Source organism: Ambystoma mexicanum, chromosome 4p (genome assembly GCF_040938575.1).
Source record: "Ambystoma mexicanum isolate Mex_15411 chromosome 4p, UKY_AmexF1_1, whole genome shotgun sequence".
Lineage (NCBI taxonomy): Eukaryota > Metazoa > Chordata > Amphibia > Caudata > Ambystomatidae > Ambystoma > Ambystoma mexicanum.
In genome coordinates this window covers 61,250,463-61,267,013 of record NC_090927.1, presented here as the reverse complement: position 1 = coordinate 61,267,013, position 16,551 = coordinate 61,250,463, and the positions used below count along the sequence as shown (strand labels likewise).

At 44.4% G+C, this 16,551-nt stretch overlaps 1 protein-coding gene across 1 annotated transcript; it reads right to left on the bottom strand.

Moving 5' to 3' along the window:
* Nucleotides 1-1,224: 1,224 nt before the first annotated feature.
* LOC138452746 (olfactory receptor 2D3-like) lies at nucleotides 1,225-2,157 on the bottom strand. Its single transcript, XM_069605095.1, has one exon. It carries the CDS (start codon nucleotides 2,155-2,157, stop codon nucleotides 1,225-1,227), a length of 933 nt encoding a protein of 310 aa, XP_069461196.1.
* Between the last annotated feature and the right edge of the window lie 14,394 nt (nucleotides 2,158-16,551).

Genomic DNA, 16,551 nt, shown 5'->3' with positions numbered 1-16,551 from the left:
CACACATGCCAAGAGCAAAATTAGACCCTATGTACTTCTAAATATTTGGAAGAAAGTGGCAGAAAAAGGGGCTCTGCAGGCTACAGCGAGTAGATGGCAAATTTGGTGGTTGTGGATGGGCTGCGGGTGAATGCTTGAGTGGGAACCTGCCAGATTACCCACTAGGAAACAAAACTATGAGAAGAATGGGTTTGCTCTCACACTGCGCACACACATGAAATGGCAAGCACAATTGCTGATTGAATTTGGTTGGTTTTAATCAACACTTTCATTGCAGCCTGACTAGTGTTTCGAGCTTCCTGCTCTTCTACTGAGGCTGCTTGTACAAAATTGTAAGGTAAATTTGTTGAAGTAGAACCAAATATCAAATCAAAAAATAATAAAAATAATTGATCATCAAACATTGGCCCGGACCCGAGCCAGGCAGGGCAGTTAGAGGATACCAAACAAAGAGCAAACACACAGGGTGCATCACATAATATATGCTAAAAATCAGATACACCGAATGCACATAGCGGTTCAATACAATACAGATAGAAAAAATGTATTTACAATAAAGTGCGCCATTCGGTGAAAAAGGATATCACATTGGGGAAACCAGAAAGAAAAGAAAATAAAAATAGCAATTATTTAGTGAGGTGGATACCAATGGTGATCAACCAAGGTCACATGTGTTAAATCAAAGGTTATATAGTTTTACCTTAGTCTTGGTTTGTCAATAATCTGTGTACAAAGGAAATTAAAACAAATTTTGGTTGCGCAATAGTGCGGAAGAAAAATGACCAATGGTAAAACGGGAATGCGTGAATAAGCAGAATTGCTATAAAAAGAAAAGATACCCTGCTTACCAGAGGCTGGAACTATATGAATTTGAAATTTAATCGTGGGATCCCTGAGAAACAATTAAGGGATGCGAGTTTTAAATGAAGAAAAAACTTCGAGTGCAAAATTGGCACTTATGTGAAGAATGAATTTATAAAAAAGCACATACCTATTTTCTTGCAGTTGCACGAAAGACGTATCGATAAATTATTAATTGGCTGTAGCGCAAATAGTGTTCAAACGATGAGAACCAACCAAATTCAATCAGCAATTGTGCTTGCCATTTCATGTGTGTGCGAGGTGTGAGAGCAAACCCATTCTTCTCATAACTTCTAAATGTGTGCTTGTCTGCTGCTCTTACCAGGCCAGCATAATGTAGGGTGTTGAAGACACACCTACACTTTAATGTAACCTGTCTCCCTGGGTACCTTTCACCAGAACATTTTTCACATCCTTGTTCCTGAGACTGTAGATCATTGGGTTCACCATTGCTGGCGTCACGGTGTAAAAGATGGAGAAGATTTTCTCCTGATTGGCGGAGTCTATAGACTTTGGTTTCATGTACATGAAGATGGCAGTGCCATAGAATATAGTGACAACCATCAGGTGTGAGGCGCATGTTGAGAAGGCTTTGTATCGTCCTTCTGAAGAGCGGATTTTCATGATGGTGGCGATGATGCGCACATAGGAGACGAGGGTGAAAGAACTTGGGATCACAAGTGCAAAGACGGCACAAGAGAAAATCGCCATCTCTGTAATAAACCTGTCCCCACACGCCATCTTTAAGAGAATTGTGGCCTCGCAAAAAAAATGGTTGATCATATTGGGACCACAGAATACCAACTTTAAAGTAAAAACAGTGGCCACGAGAGCAATGACACTACCACTGATCCAGCAGCAGGCAGCCATTGTAACACAGCGAGACCTGCTCATGATGACTTTATAATGCAAGGGAAACAAGATGGCCGTATAACGATCATAGGCCATGGCCGCTAGGAGCACACATTCCGTAATGCCCAGGAGCAAGGAAGTGTACATCTGAGCTATACATCCTGAGAAGCTTATTCTCCTGGTAGATAGCAGCTGGGCCAACATATAAGGTACACTTACTGATGAGAAGCAGATGTCTAAGAAGGAGAGATTTCCCAGGAAGAAGTACATAGGAGTGTGAAGGCGCGGCTCGGCAACGCAGGCTGTGACCAGGATTCCATTCCCAATGATAGTGAGCAGGTAGGTGACTAGAAATAACACAAAGAGAACAATCTTCACATGCGGGTCCTCAGATAGTCCTAGAAACACAAACTCTGTCACTGAGCTCCCATTCTCCTTCTCCATTGGTGTGTTTCTTCTTGTCTGTGGCAAAAGAAGGCAAAACTGTAAATGTGGCATGAGCTCACAATCAATGTTCCCTCTAATATCGTTCCCTTAGTGCGGAAATGCTTAGCGTTTGTGCGCAAATTATTTTGCATGTGCGCAACTAAATTACAAGGTAAGCTACTTTGTGAGCATGCCTAGTTGGTGAGCTACCATCTCCAAAGAGGTTGGAACTGAATTTCTCCTTCACAACCACTGCAATTCTTTATGAGTCAGTGTAAAAGGTGCATCTTCAAACACTTTTTTCCAACATATAGGCTTAAAAAGAATTGGGTTATAAGGAGAGCTCATCAACCAGTCCAAAATTTCAAGATAATACCATAGTTCCTTACCAAAATTACTCATGTGCAAAAGATTTTTATCAGTTGGACAAGAGAAAACAAATGTGTATGCACAAAAAAGCCTTGTATTGTCGGGATAATCAACAGCACCCTGATTCATGGAATTAGTAGTGTGTAAAACTGGGATTTGCGTGTCATTCTGCGCGCAAATCTCTGTTTAACGAATGGGGATTCGCGGGCAGAATGGCATGCAAATCCCTGTTTTACACGCACATAATTCCATGAATCAGGGCCTTAGTTTAGTTGTGGCTATTCATTTGTCGACACTGCTTAGAGACAATGCAGAAAGTGTGCAAAGCCATTTGTAAAAAATACTCATGTTTATTACAAAAAACCAAATATCACTGATGTGGCTGTCAAAAAATTCAGATAGGATAACATTTTTGCAAATCAAATAATGGCAACTAACAAGAATGTGTCAGAAAACATGCAAAAAGGAATTCATCTGCCACATTAATGAAGTAATTCAAGGGCAGAAGAACATGCCTCAAACGTGTGTAAGGACGATAATTGCATTTGAATAACTGCACCACAGAATATGATGATAAGAATTCCTGGGCCTCTGCTTCCTATCCACATTACGTGGTCCTGTGAGTTGTGACATTTGCTCAAAACCAGCCTTACAGCTAAGAGGAATATACACGATCCATTGTTACTCCCTAAAAACAGGAAAATGTGCCCAACATAAATGGGAAACCATGAACACATAGGAACCTACCCCCTGCTTCTACCAACAAAGATCCCAGATATATTTTTGAATCAGTGACCTGCAGAGCAATGGCATTGGTATAAACTCAAATAATACTACTGCCCAATCTCAAGAGGAATTGTAAGGGGAAAGAACATATTTTAATAAACATGAAATATCCCTACTGACAATGATAATTACTTACTCCCTGAAGAATCTTTTGATTTGGAGTGAGGAGTAACATCACATGAGATCCCTCCTTGTAACCCTGACATTAGCAGTGATATGACAGGATACATAATACAGCTTACAGTTTTGCCCACCCTTTCTCACCACAGCCTAGACACAATTCCACTAGAGTCTTACTGATGTTTTGCCTGGAGCACCGTTGAAGCAAATCACATATGTTTGCCTTTTAAGTCAATAGCAGCAATGTTCATAGGTGCAACAGATTGAATGCTTTCTTCTTTAACTAGGAACCCCTCTGATGAAATTCGCTATTATCAGTTGGACAAGATACATGCGGATGCTAGAGACGATAAAGGCAAACACATTATTATATTGAAAAGCCCTCAGCAGCTGAGCAGAGAAAGAAACCTAAGGCACAGTTTCCTAGACTGTTACTAGCGTCTCTGTCATGATCTCTGCTTCCAAAAGATCAGGACTTGCCCGACTCCCGTGGAAGCAGACCCATAACCCTGGTTCCGAGTGCCAGCCAGTCCCAATTGGGACCTTTTGGACCCTGTCCTGGCGCCAGTGGCACCAGGCTCATAAAGATGCCCAGTCCCAGCGCTGGAAGCGCCGGGCTCATAATGCTTGGGTGGACTTACCTGCAGCAGACCATGCTGCTTACTTACCTGCCAGTTGAACCCCTGATCCTCTTCTGTTTGGGACTACTTTTTCTGTTGGGTGGGGCAGGAGCCACTCTCTAGGTTCAGAACACTGGAACTCTTCTGGAAAGCAGGAACTCTTTTCTTACCTAGGCGTGGCTGTGGAAGGAGACACCTAAGCACTACAGGAGGCTATTTAAACCACACCCGATGGATGAATCTTGCTTTGCGTTATTCTGCATTCTCTGCAGCAGAACGCTCATCGTGTCTTCTGCTTCTGATCCTGGGCCTAAGGGAACAAAGGCTTACCATCCTGGAATCCAGTCTTCAGCAGCACCTGTAAAGACAGTCTTCAGCAGCACCTGTAAAGACAAAGAAAGAACAGGTTAGCACTACGGTCTTCAGTGGCAGCGCATCTCTTACCTGGTCCATCGGCTGTCACCAACGCCTCGCGCTGCATTCCGGCATCTGAAAAGACAAAGGCTTACCTACTCTTCGCATGCTCCGGAGGTCTTCGCACTGCATTCCGGCATCTGAAAGACAAAAGCTTACCAGCTCTTCGCACGCTCCGGAGGCCTTCGGCGCTGCATCCCGCATCTGAAAGACAAAAGAAGGTGCGTTTAAAGACATTGGGCAACTTTATTACTCACGTGCCATTACTCCTTCCCACGCCGAATCCAGTGGGTATTCCAGCACCCTTCAGCTTCTCTAAAGCTCCGAACTTGTACCTGCAAGATAAAAGGGACAGTTAGTGCGCATCGTGAAGCAGGCTACAAGGGCTTACTTACATGCTTCCAGGCGCTTCTATTCCTCACGCGGGTTCGATCCTCAACTCTCATCAGCCCGACATCCGCCATCGCCAGAACCCTGCAAAACAAGAGATATCATTACAAAAGACTTTTAAGACATTTGAAGTGCCCAGAACTTACCGTTCGTGCAGTTAACGACGGACAGCAGTCCTCTGAGGTCAAGAGGCCTGCACCCTTATCCAGTGAAGAAACTGGTTACGGCACCCTGCCCCGAGGCTGATGGAGAGCTCGGCGTTCACTTACCTAAGGTGAGGGTGTTAACCTTTGGGGTTCTACAGGAGAAGAGAAAGGGAAGAGGAGAGAGGCACCCAATAACCCCAGTTCATTAATCCCATATTTTCTATCCGCAGACATCTTACTCTTCGAGTCAGACATACAGTGCACAGAGGTCCAGCCCAAAGAGCCAACCGTGTGTTACACATCACCTTTGAAGATACGGCATTGACCCAGTCAAGACCGGCGCCTCTGCGGGAATCAGGTGAGCGTTACAGTCTCCTATCCTTCAGAAAACAAACACATTTCCTTCACTGTACTGCTCTGTCAAAATGTCTGATTTGTTTTTTGAACATTGCTGATTTGTTTTTCACCCCAAAGGAGTGTTCTCCTGTGTCCTTCCATCTGTACCCCACCCCTTATCCTGTGCTAACCTCCAATACCAGTTGTCAGGGCTCTGTAAAATGTAAGGGATTGTAGCAGTAAAACACTAACTAGGATATTTGCATAACCACAAAACATGTTTAAAACGTGACCATGATATTATGTGCAGTTTAAGTGTGCAGTTTAAGAAAATGCATAAATCTGTTAGTGCACAACCGGTGTGAATTGTATACAAGATTGTTTGCAACATACCCCACCTTTAAATTGTTGGGTAGGATTATAAAAATGCTCAGTGAAACTGTTTTTGTATAGCAGCAAGTTTGCATATACTTTGTTAAGGTCTATGCCCCATGAAACTTGGAAAGGTGGCAGATTGTGAAAAGCATTCTAGTAATCTAAATGCCCGTTTCCCTAATACTATATACAAATAATGGCAGGCATAGTTCATTGCCATTATCCCTTGCTGGCCAGGTAAATTATATTGCAATGTTACTCTCCGCTTATAAAGTAGACATGTCATTTGCCTACTCAAAATCCATAGAGGGCAAATTAATATTTGAGCTTTAGAATGCCTTAACTTGCAAGGGGGGCTGCTTCAAAGTGTTTGTGTGACATATGTACAAAGAATAGGAATCATGGGATGAGGTTACACATTCAGGTGGCCTGGCTACTTGCACTCAGGATCTGATATTTAGTTGACAGTTGGGCTACATAGTCTGAGTGACGCTTTTTCTAAGGCGCCATGAGTAACAGAAATTCTTGTGCTTAAACGTCATTCATATTAGAAACATAAACCAGGTGGATATAGGTACACGTCTGGTAACCATTTGCAGAGCCAAGGTAGGCAGAGTCAAGGTTGTCTGGTAATATACCTGAATGAGGTCTGGGGTGGAAGTTCGAGTCATATGGTATAAGTCCAGTATAGGAGTCCTGGGTGGGGAGGGGAGATAATTTGGTTAATGTGTGCAGACATCTCTTAATTATATATTCTGTTCATGCAGTAACTATTTCATATTAGTGTTTAACCTATTGTGGATGTATTCTACTTTTAGGGTTTGGGGTTTTTTAATGTCAAGCATACATAGTAGGGCAATGTAAATAGACTACACCAGAACATCAATACTAGTTCATATAATTTAGCTTCATTTTGAGAGAAAGCAAATATTAGGTACCTGCTGTGCATTGTGCTTTATTACATCTTTTTGAATAGGTGGGAATTGTCTGTGTGCGCTGCTGAGTGGCACCCAGAAGGAAGTTGGGCAAGCGCACATGCGCACTCCTTAGAGGGAACATTGCTCACAATGTGGCCTCATGCAATGCCTATACATCTGTGTTATTTTACCTACTATGTCCTATATGCAGCCTAATGTAGCCCCCTGCACCATGAGGTGAGGCTGTGCCTACCTTTGTTATCTTACCTATTGTGTCCTACATGCAGCCTGATGTAGCCACCGCACCATGAGGTGAGGCCGTGCCTATCTGTGTTATTTTACCCATTGTGTCCTATATGCAGCCTGTTGTAGCCCCCTGCACTTTGAGGTGAGGCTTTGCCAGTTTGCGTACACACTACTTTACGTCTGTAACTTATGTGGAGTTATGTACTTCTCCATTATACCATGCACTTTCTGTAACTAGCGCCTAGATGCCTCAGGGCTTTGTGCGCTGAAATAAAAGCATAAATAAATAAATAAATACATCACAATATGATGCCCTGGAAGATGCTTGTGGGGAGTTGAACGGCACACCATGCTGCTGCACGAATGCCAGGATAGAATGTTAAGATTGCTGAAGGACAGTCTGTTGGCTTCCCTGCAGTGACCCCGAGATGCCCCTTCACGTGCCGCTACGTCTTTCTATATGTGGATAGACAGTTGCTGATGAAGGGGTGACAGCCACCGAGAAGCTCCCCAGATCCTCTACCTTTACATGTACGCCTATTCTCATTCATGCTTTTGCACACAACAATAAAAAGAAAGCCAGTGTTTAGATCTGGCTCTGCAGCCAGGCAGCTTCTGGGCATCGAACATGGTTCCCTCTTTGTGAGGTGGGGGCGGGAGCAGAGCTGATGGGGAGGATGCTGAGGATCGTCCAGGGAGAGGGGCCATGAGAATCAGCGACCTTTTTGCAAATGTGCCACGTGTGACCCAATTGCCAAAAACATGCAAAATGCTACTTTGATTGCCACCTCTCCTTTATAAGTTCACAGTTGCTAAATACAAATGCTAGGATGCTCAGTTAAGGTTTGAGCATGCGGTTTGAGCATGCTCGGTTAAGCAGCAAATATGCTCAATTAAGGGGTGACTGTTTCAACAGATGTCGGTTTCAGAATCAGTCTTGAAAACTCAACTGAGCAATAATTGTAATTTGTACATTTATTTGTGGGTATAGGGGCGACAGCCTGACACTCCATCTACCCGACCGGTGGGTTCTCAGATGTACTAACGCCACCAGAAAAATAACATTTATAATTAGTCTCCACGTGAGGATTAATGGCATTTTGGCAAAAGTTCCACGAGGATTCCATTTACCAAGAAGTCACTTCCATCCATCATCAATGAAATCACTTGTGGGGTGCAAACATCACATGTGATGGTCCATGAAAAATGACACCCCCAATATTTTTTTCAAAACAAAATTGGGTCCAAATAAACTGGAGTGACTTAAATATGAAACTTGGACTTGAGTTGAAGAAAGAATGACCCCCACTGAGCAGAAGCATTATCTTCTGCAGGTTTATACACAACCGAGGATTTGACTATTGACTCACTAAGAGGGTGATTCTTCTCATGAGCTTTCATAAGTAGCAGCTTTTAAATGATGCTCGGTCTCTTACCTGCGCACCCCTGCTTTCCATGAGACCACGTGGTCCTCCTTCGCTTAAATCCTTTCTCCCTGGCATGTTCTGTCCTCTCTCTTCCTTCAGAACCTTCTGGTTGCTGCTGCCTACTTTACAGCAACGCCCTATTAGTTTGGCCGCTTCTGTGAGCCAAGGCATCTTCATACCCGCGTCCCAGTGCCCACAAACATGGCTGCCTTTCTAAAGCCTTATCACACAGCGGCTCATATGAGCCAAGGCTTGTTCGTACCCGCGTCCCACTGCCCACAATTATGGCTGCCTTTCTTATGCCTTATCACACAGCGGCTCATATGAGCCAAGGCTTGTTCATACCCGCGTCCCACTGCCCACAATTATGGCTGCCTTTCTTATGCCTTATCACACAGCGGCTCATATGAGCCAAGGCTTGTTCATACCCGTGTCCCACTGCCCACAATTATGGCTGCCTTTCTTATGCCTTAGCACACAGCGGCTCATATGAGCAAAGGCTTGTTCATACCCGCGCCCCAATGCCCACAAACATGGCTGCCTTTCTAATGTCTCATTACACAGCGGGTCATATGAGCCAAGGCTTGTTCATACCCGCGTCCCAGTGCCCACAAACATGGCTGCCTTTCTAATGCCTTATCACACAGTGGCTCATGTGAGCCAAGGCTTGTTCATACCCGCGTCCCAGTGCCCACAAACATGGCTTCCTTTCTAATGCCTTATCACACAGCGGCTCATGTGAGCCAAGGCTTCTTCATTCTTCATACACGCGTCCCAGTGCCAACAAACATGGCTGCCTTTCTAATGCCTTATCACACAGCGGCTCATAGTTCCCTTTCTATTTAGTTTTCATTATGCATTTCACCAGGCTGCGTGGAAAAGGTCATGGATAGCTGCAATTTCTACCACTAAAATCAAACTACTCTTTCTCAAAACTAGTTGCATTTTAATGGAATTTGAAACGCTCAAACTATCCCCAATTGAAGTGTTAAACTAAAAGCACTTTCAGTGCAATCAATAAAAAGCCTGTTTTTGCAATTAATACAGGGACAGGAAGGCGAAGGTGCTGCTAGCCATTGCCCTATGGACTCTTATATACTCCATAGGTAACCAGCTTCATTTGCCATGACTAGGCAGGCAACCCATGTATTTCCAGATAGCCAGCGTGGCTCTCTCCAGCAGTAAGAGCAATGCGCCTTCTGCTTAACCCCTTACATCCTTTCTTCACTTTCCACAAGAGCGCCACAGGTACTTACCTTCACATGTATTTGAATGGTGCAATGTTTGATGGCCGACCTGCTTCCATAGCCACTGATTTGGCATTCAGCCTAAGCTTTATGAACTTGTGGCCTGTGGTCCTCACTCCTGACAGGACAAGGAATGAGTCCTCTTCAAGATACTCATTAATACTTTATACAAGAACTATACTTGGGCAGCAGGACCCTACCTAACCCTAGCTGTCCCCGACAAATACTCCATTCTCAGAGCTGACAGACCCAATGCTCGCAGAGGAGGTGTAGCAATCATATTTAAATCCTCATTAGACCTCAGATGAGTTACCCCCCCCCCACTTAAATCATGCGAGCACCTCACTGTCAAACTCCAAACCACCCCCAAGAGTACGATTACCATTCATTTAATATACAGACCCCCAGGTCCTCCTGGTACCTTTGAGGAAGACATCACCTTTTTAATAGCCAAAAACTCTAAACCCTCAGCACAAACTATCATTCTTGGTGACTTTAACTTAGGATATAATGACCCTAATGACACCCCAGCATCCTCCTTGGCCAATGCTGTAGCTGAGTACGACTTCACCCAACTCAGCTCTCTACTTACTCATCAGAAAGGTAGAATCATTGATTGGGTTGCAGCCCTCAATTGCAATGTCACCTGCAATACCCCCCAACCTCTTGCCTGGACTGACCGCTACCTCATATCACTTGATATTAACATTAACAACCCTAATCTTAAAGAATGCCCCCACGCACCAGCTTGTCCGACCAGAAATAAGCGCAACATTACTGATGAAACCCTAATACCCCTGGTCCTCCCTACACTAAATACACTCCCAGCCACGGCAGACCTTGACTTGCTGGTCAACACGTACAATGACGCCGTGACCAATGACATTGACACCAACGCCCCTCTAAAGTTACGAAAAGGTAAACCTAGAGCTCACCTGAATTCTTGGTACACACCTGAACTCAAAATACTGAGAAACATGAAATCCAAGTTGGAAACCCTCTGGAAAACGTCCCCATCAACTGAAAATAAAACTAATCTCATGACTGTATCCTCCCTTTACAAAAAGGAGATAATCCGGACCAAGAAGGACGCCTATAATGTTAGAATAAGCCAGGCAAGTTCTTGTGCTAAAGAACTCTTCACTATTCTAAAGGAATTAGAAAATCCTAACCCACCTACAGATACTTGCGTGAAAGACAAACCCTGCTGCACGAGTATCCAGAATGCCCTTGCCAACAAAATCACAAGGCTCCAAACAAAAATTGAGGGCAAACGACAACAACTCTCTAGTGGTAATCCCTCCAGTCCAAATACACTACCTCCTACTAACACTAACACTGGCTTCATGTTCAAAAAGGTGACCATACCAGAAGTCCAGAAAATCATAACTTCCTTAAAACCATCAAACTGCAAAGGGGACAGCTGCCCTGCCCAGGTCATTAAACATGCAGCTAGAGATCTTTCCCCCGTCATCTCTAAATTTGTAAATCTATCCTTCTCCACTAATTCAGTACCTAGTAACCTAAAACAATCATGGGTTCTCCCACTGCTAAAAAAAAACAATCACTTGACCCGGCCATACCCACCAATTACAGACCCATCATTACGGTTCCTTGTCTGCTAAAAACCCTTGACCGAATTGCCTACCTGCAAATTCAGGATTATCTAGAGACCAACCAACTACTAGGAATACGTCAATCTGGTTTTCGACCTCAACACGGAACAGAAACTGCCCTTGTTGACCTCAAAAGTCAGATTGATGATATTAAAGATAAAGGTAACGTCGCCATCCTACTACTTCTAGATCTCTCAGCGGCCTTCGACCTGGTCGACCATAAAATACTCTGTAACCACCTCTCATCTGCAGCGCACTTCTCCTCCGTTGCTGTCATGTAGATTCAATCCTTCCTGGCTAATAGAACCATGCATCAACTGTAGCAGCAGACCCCATCCCTATTACCTGTGGTGTCCCACAAGGCTCTTGTGTTTCCCCCATGCTGTACAACATTTTTTACAAAGCCCCTCTTTGACATATTGGACCATATGGGTGTCACCTACACCAACTACGCAGATGACACCCAGATACTCCTCACTATCTCAGGGAACTACAGTACTGATGTCCTCAGGATAAATGAAATCTTCTCCATCATTCAGGCATGGATGGCCACACATGGCCTCTGCCTAAATGATGAGAAGAATGAGCTTCTCCTTGTCGGATCTCCCAACAATCTGCAGAAACTCAGCCCTAACTACAACAACATCATCATTGACGGTAACACAATTCACATTGTCAAAAATGTGAAAACCCTTGGCTTTTATCTCGACGCTAATACTAACCTTGCCAAACAAGTCAATATGACTGCCTCAGCCACTGCCTACACTGGGAAATTGATCAGGGCCTGCAGGCCTTTTCTATCCACCAATAGTTGTTCACGCTGGCTAGGGCTCTCAGACAGTCCAAACTGGACTATTGCAACAGCCTCTACCTAGGTGCCAACCAATACGTAATCAACAAACTACAGGTACTCCAAAATAACGCACTACGAGCAGCACTAAACATCCACAGGCGAGAACACATCTCCACCTCTAGAATATCCTGTAAATGGCTCTCTATACATCAAAAAATTGACCTAAAAACTATATGCCTCACCTACAAAGCCTTAAACCACCTAGCCCCACCTTTTCTCACCAACAAATTCACCTTAAAATCGGCTACTAGGGTTACCAGATCGGCCAACACGCTATGCTTCACAGTGCCCAGATTTACTTTAAAAAGAGCTGGAGGTTCTAGCTTCATGGTCCTGGCCTCTCAACTGTGGAATACCTTACCACTTAACACTAAATCGACCAAATCTTTTCAACCCTTCAGGAAACAAGTCATTCGCTGGCTACTGGAGACAAATTAACTCTACCATTTCCTTCTCTTACACCTGACGACACTGCCCCACTCTAACTATAAGAATGCAAACTGTATATACTGTAAATACGGCCCAGATATATAACTGCTAATTATATATATATTGTTTTTGTAACTTGTCTAAAATTGCACAATTTTACAACTGTATAATATATGCATATTGTTTCTGTAACCTGTCAAAAAGCGCCCTCTTACCTCTGGGTCTGGAGCACTATATAAATAAAGCAAACAAACAAACAAACAAACATACTTGTGATGCTTTGTGAACTCACACATCGAGTGAAGCGGTCCAGCCCCAGCTTCCTCTCAGTTGACTCAAAAGGAATGGAGAACCTGATGGCATGACGTGGCCGCTTCCTGCTAATGGCCACTGGGCTTCTTGACACAGTCCTGCCTTCTTGAGTAGGACTGTCCCTCAGGGAGTGCTTGGCTCTAAGTACATAGAACTTTCCATGCAATGTCTTTGGTGGAAGAAGGTGTGCGCTCGAGCACGTGCCCTCTTACAGTGAACGGATCCCACACAGCTCTTCAGGCAGATCCCTTTATAGAGGATTCCAGTGTCTGCAGCTGATCACAGACCCAAGGCTGGTGTTCCATGATCCTGGGACCAGGTCCCAAAGAAGCTGGCAAATCCCAGAAGCGTTTCCTGCTTTGCGGTTGCCACCTGAGGCCAATTAGCATCAGGCTATGGGCCAATTAGTGCCTGGATACAGGCACATTTCATTAAAGTTGTATTTTCAGTGATGCGCAACTCCATGAGGATAATGTCTTTTGCATTTCCCACCTGCCTCCTGCTCATGTCCTTGCTATCTCCATAGGTGACACCGGCTACCAGCGGGACAAGGGTAACAATGCATCTGATAAAACACTGGCTACAAGGGGCAAGCGTGTTTTCATTGGCGAATTTGGCAAAGGAAGAATGCTGTGTGCCCAAAGTCACAAGTGCACTGCCGCTCAGGTTATTGAGAAAATCCCACATTGCAGCTCAAGGGAAGTACATGCTGTTTGCATCTGGGGTCTCCCATTACACATGTTACATTTATAATGTGTATCCACAATAGTCCTTTCTCAGGGAACCATGTGAGAGCCTGACCTGGGAATCACAGGACAGGCTCTGGCAATGTTAACCTCCATCCTTTCTGACTGCCCATCCCAGGTGGAACTTGGGTCCTTCCTCTCTACTATCACTTTCTCCACCTGTGGCGTCCTCCAGGGCTCTAACCTATCCCCCTGGTTCTTTAATGTCTATATGGCTGCCCCGGCACGTGTGATTGCCACATTCTCCTCTAATTTCCAGTGTTATGTGGATGCCATGCAACTCTCCTTCAGGCTACCCTCAGCCACCTCCTTTACCTCACGTACATCTGACTGTCAGCAATTCAGTCATGGTGTGCTGCAAACAACCTCTGCTTGAACACCAGTAAGACTGAGATCATTCACATTGTGATACCTGCTCCCGGTTTCCCACTATCACTCTGGCCGGCCTCCCTTGGCCCTGCACCCACACCCACCTGCGAGGCAAAAAACCTTGAGGTCATCTTCGACTCCACTCTCTCCTTCTCCACTGACATTTTGGACATTTCCAAAAAGTCCAACTACCAGCTGCACCTCCTCAGGGGTACTCTTCCTTTTCTCACCTTCCCCCAGTGGCTCACTGTCTCCAGAGCCCTGGTTCTCTCAAAGCTGTACTACTGCAACAGCCTCTTCCTCAATCTCCCTGCTTCTGCCCTGCACCCTCTGCAATTCATCAAGAACAGAACCGCAAGACTTATCAAAGGCCTTAAGCCCAGGGACTGCATCTCTCTGGTGCTGAAATCCCTCCACTGGCTCCCCCGTGGCTGCAAGGATCAAGTTCAAGACCCTCTGCATTGTCCACAAGGCTTTCTGGGGCCAGGAACCTACCTATCTGCAACAATGCCTACCTAAATACTGTCCTTCCCGAGCCCTCCGCTCATCTACCACCAACCTTCTGCGAGTGAGGAGAGATTTGGAGGGAGATCTTTATCCTCAGCAGGGGCCTCCCTCAGGAACAGCTTCCCTGCAGCCCTCCATCTTGAGCCTGATCAAATTCTGGAAACTACTTTAGACATTCCTTTTGTCCTATTCCTTCTCTATCCCTCTACCCTGCTAACCTCTCCCTCCACTCTATCCCTCTCCCCCCTCCTTTTCCACACAGCTTGCTGACTGGCAGCAGCGTGTAGCACTGAGTGTCACAGGTCCCCGGCACCCTTGTCAGTCCTTTCGCACTTTCCTCCGGGCCTGCACCTGCCTCATCACTACTGCCCTTGGTCAATGACCCTTGAGAGTGGCATCTCTCAGCGCTTACCGCAGGTTTTTAATGACTGTCGTTTTTTCTCCTTGTTCCCTTCCTCCTTGAGTGCTTTGAAACACTTGCCTTGTATATAGGTGCTTTACAAATAAACATTACCCTACCATACCATTTCTGTAACTTTCCAAACACTGAGTAAAAGATTACGAATTTGCACTTTTTACGAATCTGGCGACATTTCCTGAAAATAATGATAGGTGCAAACCAGTATGCAAAACTGTTTTAGGATAAAATGATTCCACGATTAAGTTTGAAAATGGTTAAAGTTTATACAACCAGTTGACTAGTAAAGGGCTAGAGCCCTACCCCTGGTCAGGAAGTCAGGGGGTAAAGAGTGCGATCACACTATTGAGAAAGTAATGTTATTACAGGGTCGGCAGTAGCGAGCCTGTAGTCATGCTAAGAGGTCCGGGAATGCGCGGGGCCGAGTTAAATGCCTGACAAAGCCAACTCTTGGGGAGCAAGCATCACATATGATGATCCCTGAAAAATGCACCCCCCAGTTTTTGCCAAAGAAAGTTGCGTTCAAATATACAACTTTACAAAACACAACTTTGTTGAGACTTGAGTGGAAGGTCAGGTTATGCATCACATGTGCCACTTTCCCGAAATGTGCCGTCCCACATGTGATGCTCGATTTGTTTTTATTGCTCTGCCCTTTTTTTCATTTGGCGATATACCTTCAGTACAGCTTGCTCTAATGCCCCTCAGTCCAGTCTTTCTGGTTCTATTTGGAGCCTTTTACAAAACAAATTCAAAAGTATTCACACTACACATCACTTGTGTCACCTAGAAATGTGTGTTTTTCTCAGTTAAGTAAGCACTTCGAGTGTGAGGAATTCATTTGGCAGCTCACTAGTGCATTGGCATTGCAGCCATCTAATTTAAATTCAAGAAACATGTAATGCATTTGTGTGGCTCCAAGGGGGACAAACTCAAACGTTTACTTTCACGACACAGAGTTCCAGGACATCGGACCGGAGTAGCCCTACCATAGAAAAAGTTAAAACAAAATAAAAACGCCTGCCTACTGTTGTGGTTTATTATGAGCTCACACTGAACTCAGGGAGTTCCTTTCCCCCTCAAGCAAGGTGGCGCACAACAAAGCACTGTTTAGTTTAGGTTCAATTTGGTGAGGCCTCCAACCCGTCTCACACCCAACCCCAACAAATACCCTGTGCCAACAATGGACTAGGAACCAGGCCGTTGAGTAGTAAGAATATATATTTATTTATGTATTTAATAAAGATTTGATAAACAGACTAACATCACCTACAAATGTTGTGGTGACACCCAAGATCACACAATAACTTTTTATATAAAAAAACACAGGTGAAATTTTCAAACATGCAATAACAACATACACAGATTTAATTTCAATGTATCCGACAGAAAACATTCATAATCTAATACAGGGTCCACAGGAATTACTTAATTTGAAACAATAATTTTCTTCCAGCAACACCCACCATCCGCGCCTCAATTTAATATGACCCCTTTAATTGAAAGGCAAGATGGAAGGAGTGAGGACACATTGGAAAAATCATTTTGGTGCTGATTTAAAAGCGCTGTTTGGGAAAGGAATTCAATGGGAAAAATCGTTTTGGGCTTATTATTTAAAAGGCAAGGTTGGAAAAAAGAAACTCAAATGAAAATCGTTTTTCAACACACTTGAACATACAAGGCAGTGCTTGATAGTTTGAGGTCAGAGAAAAATAAAAACACAAGAAACATCAGAGTCAAGCAGAGTATTGTTGACTAAGCAGCTTGAG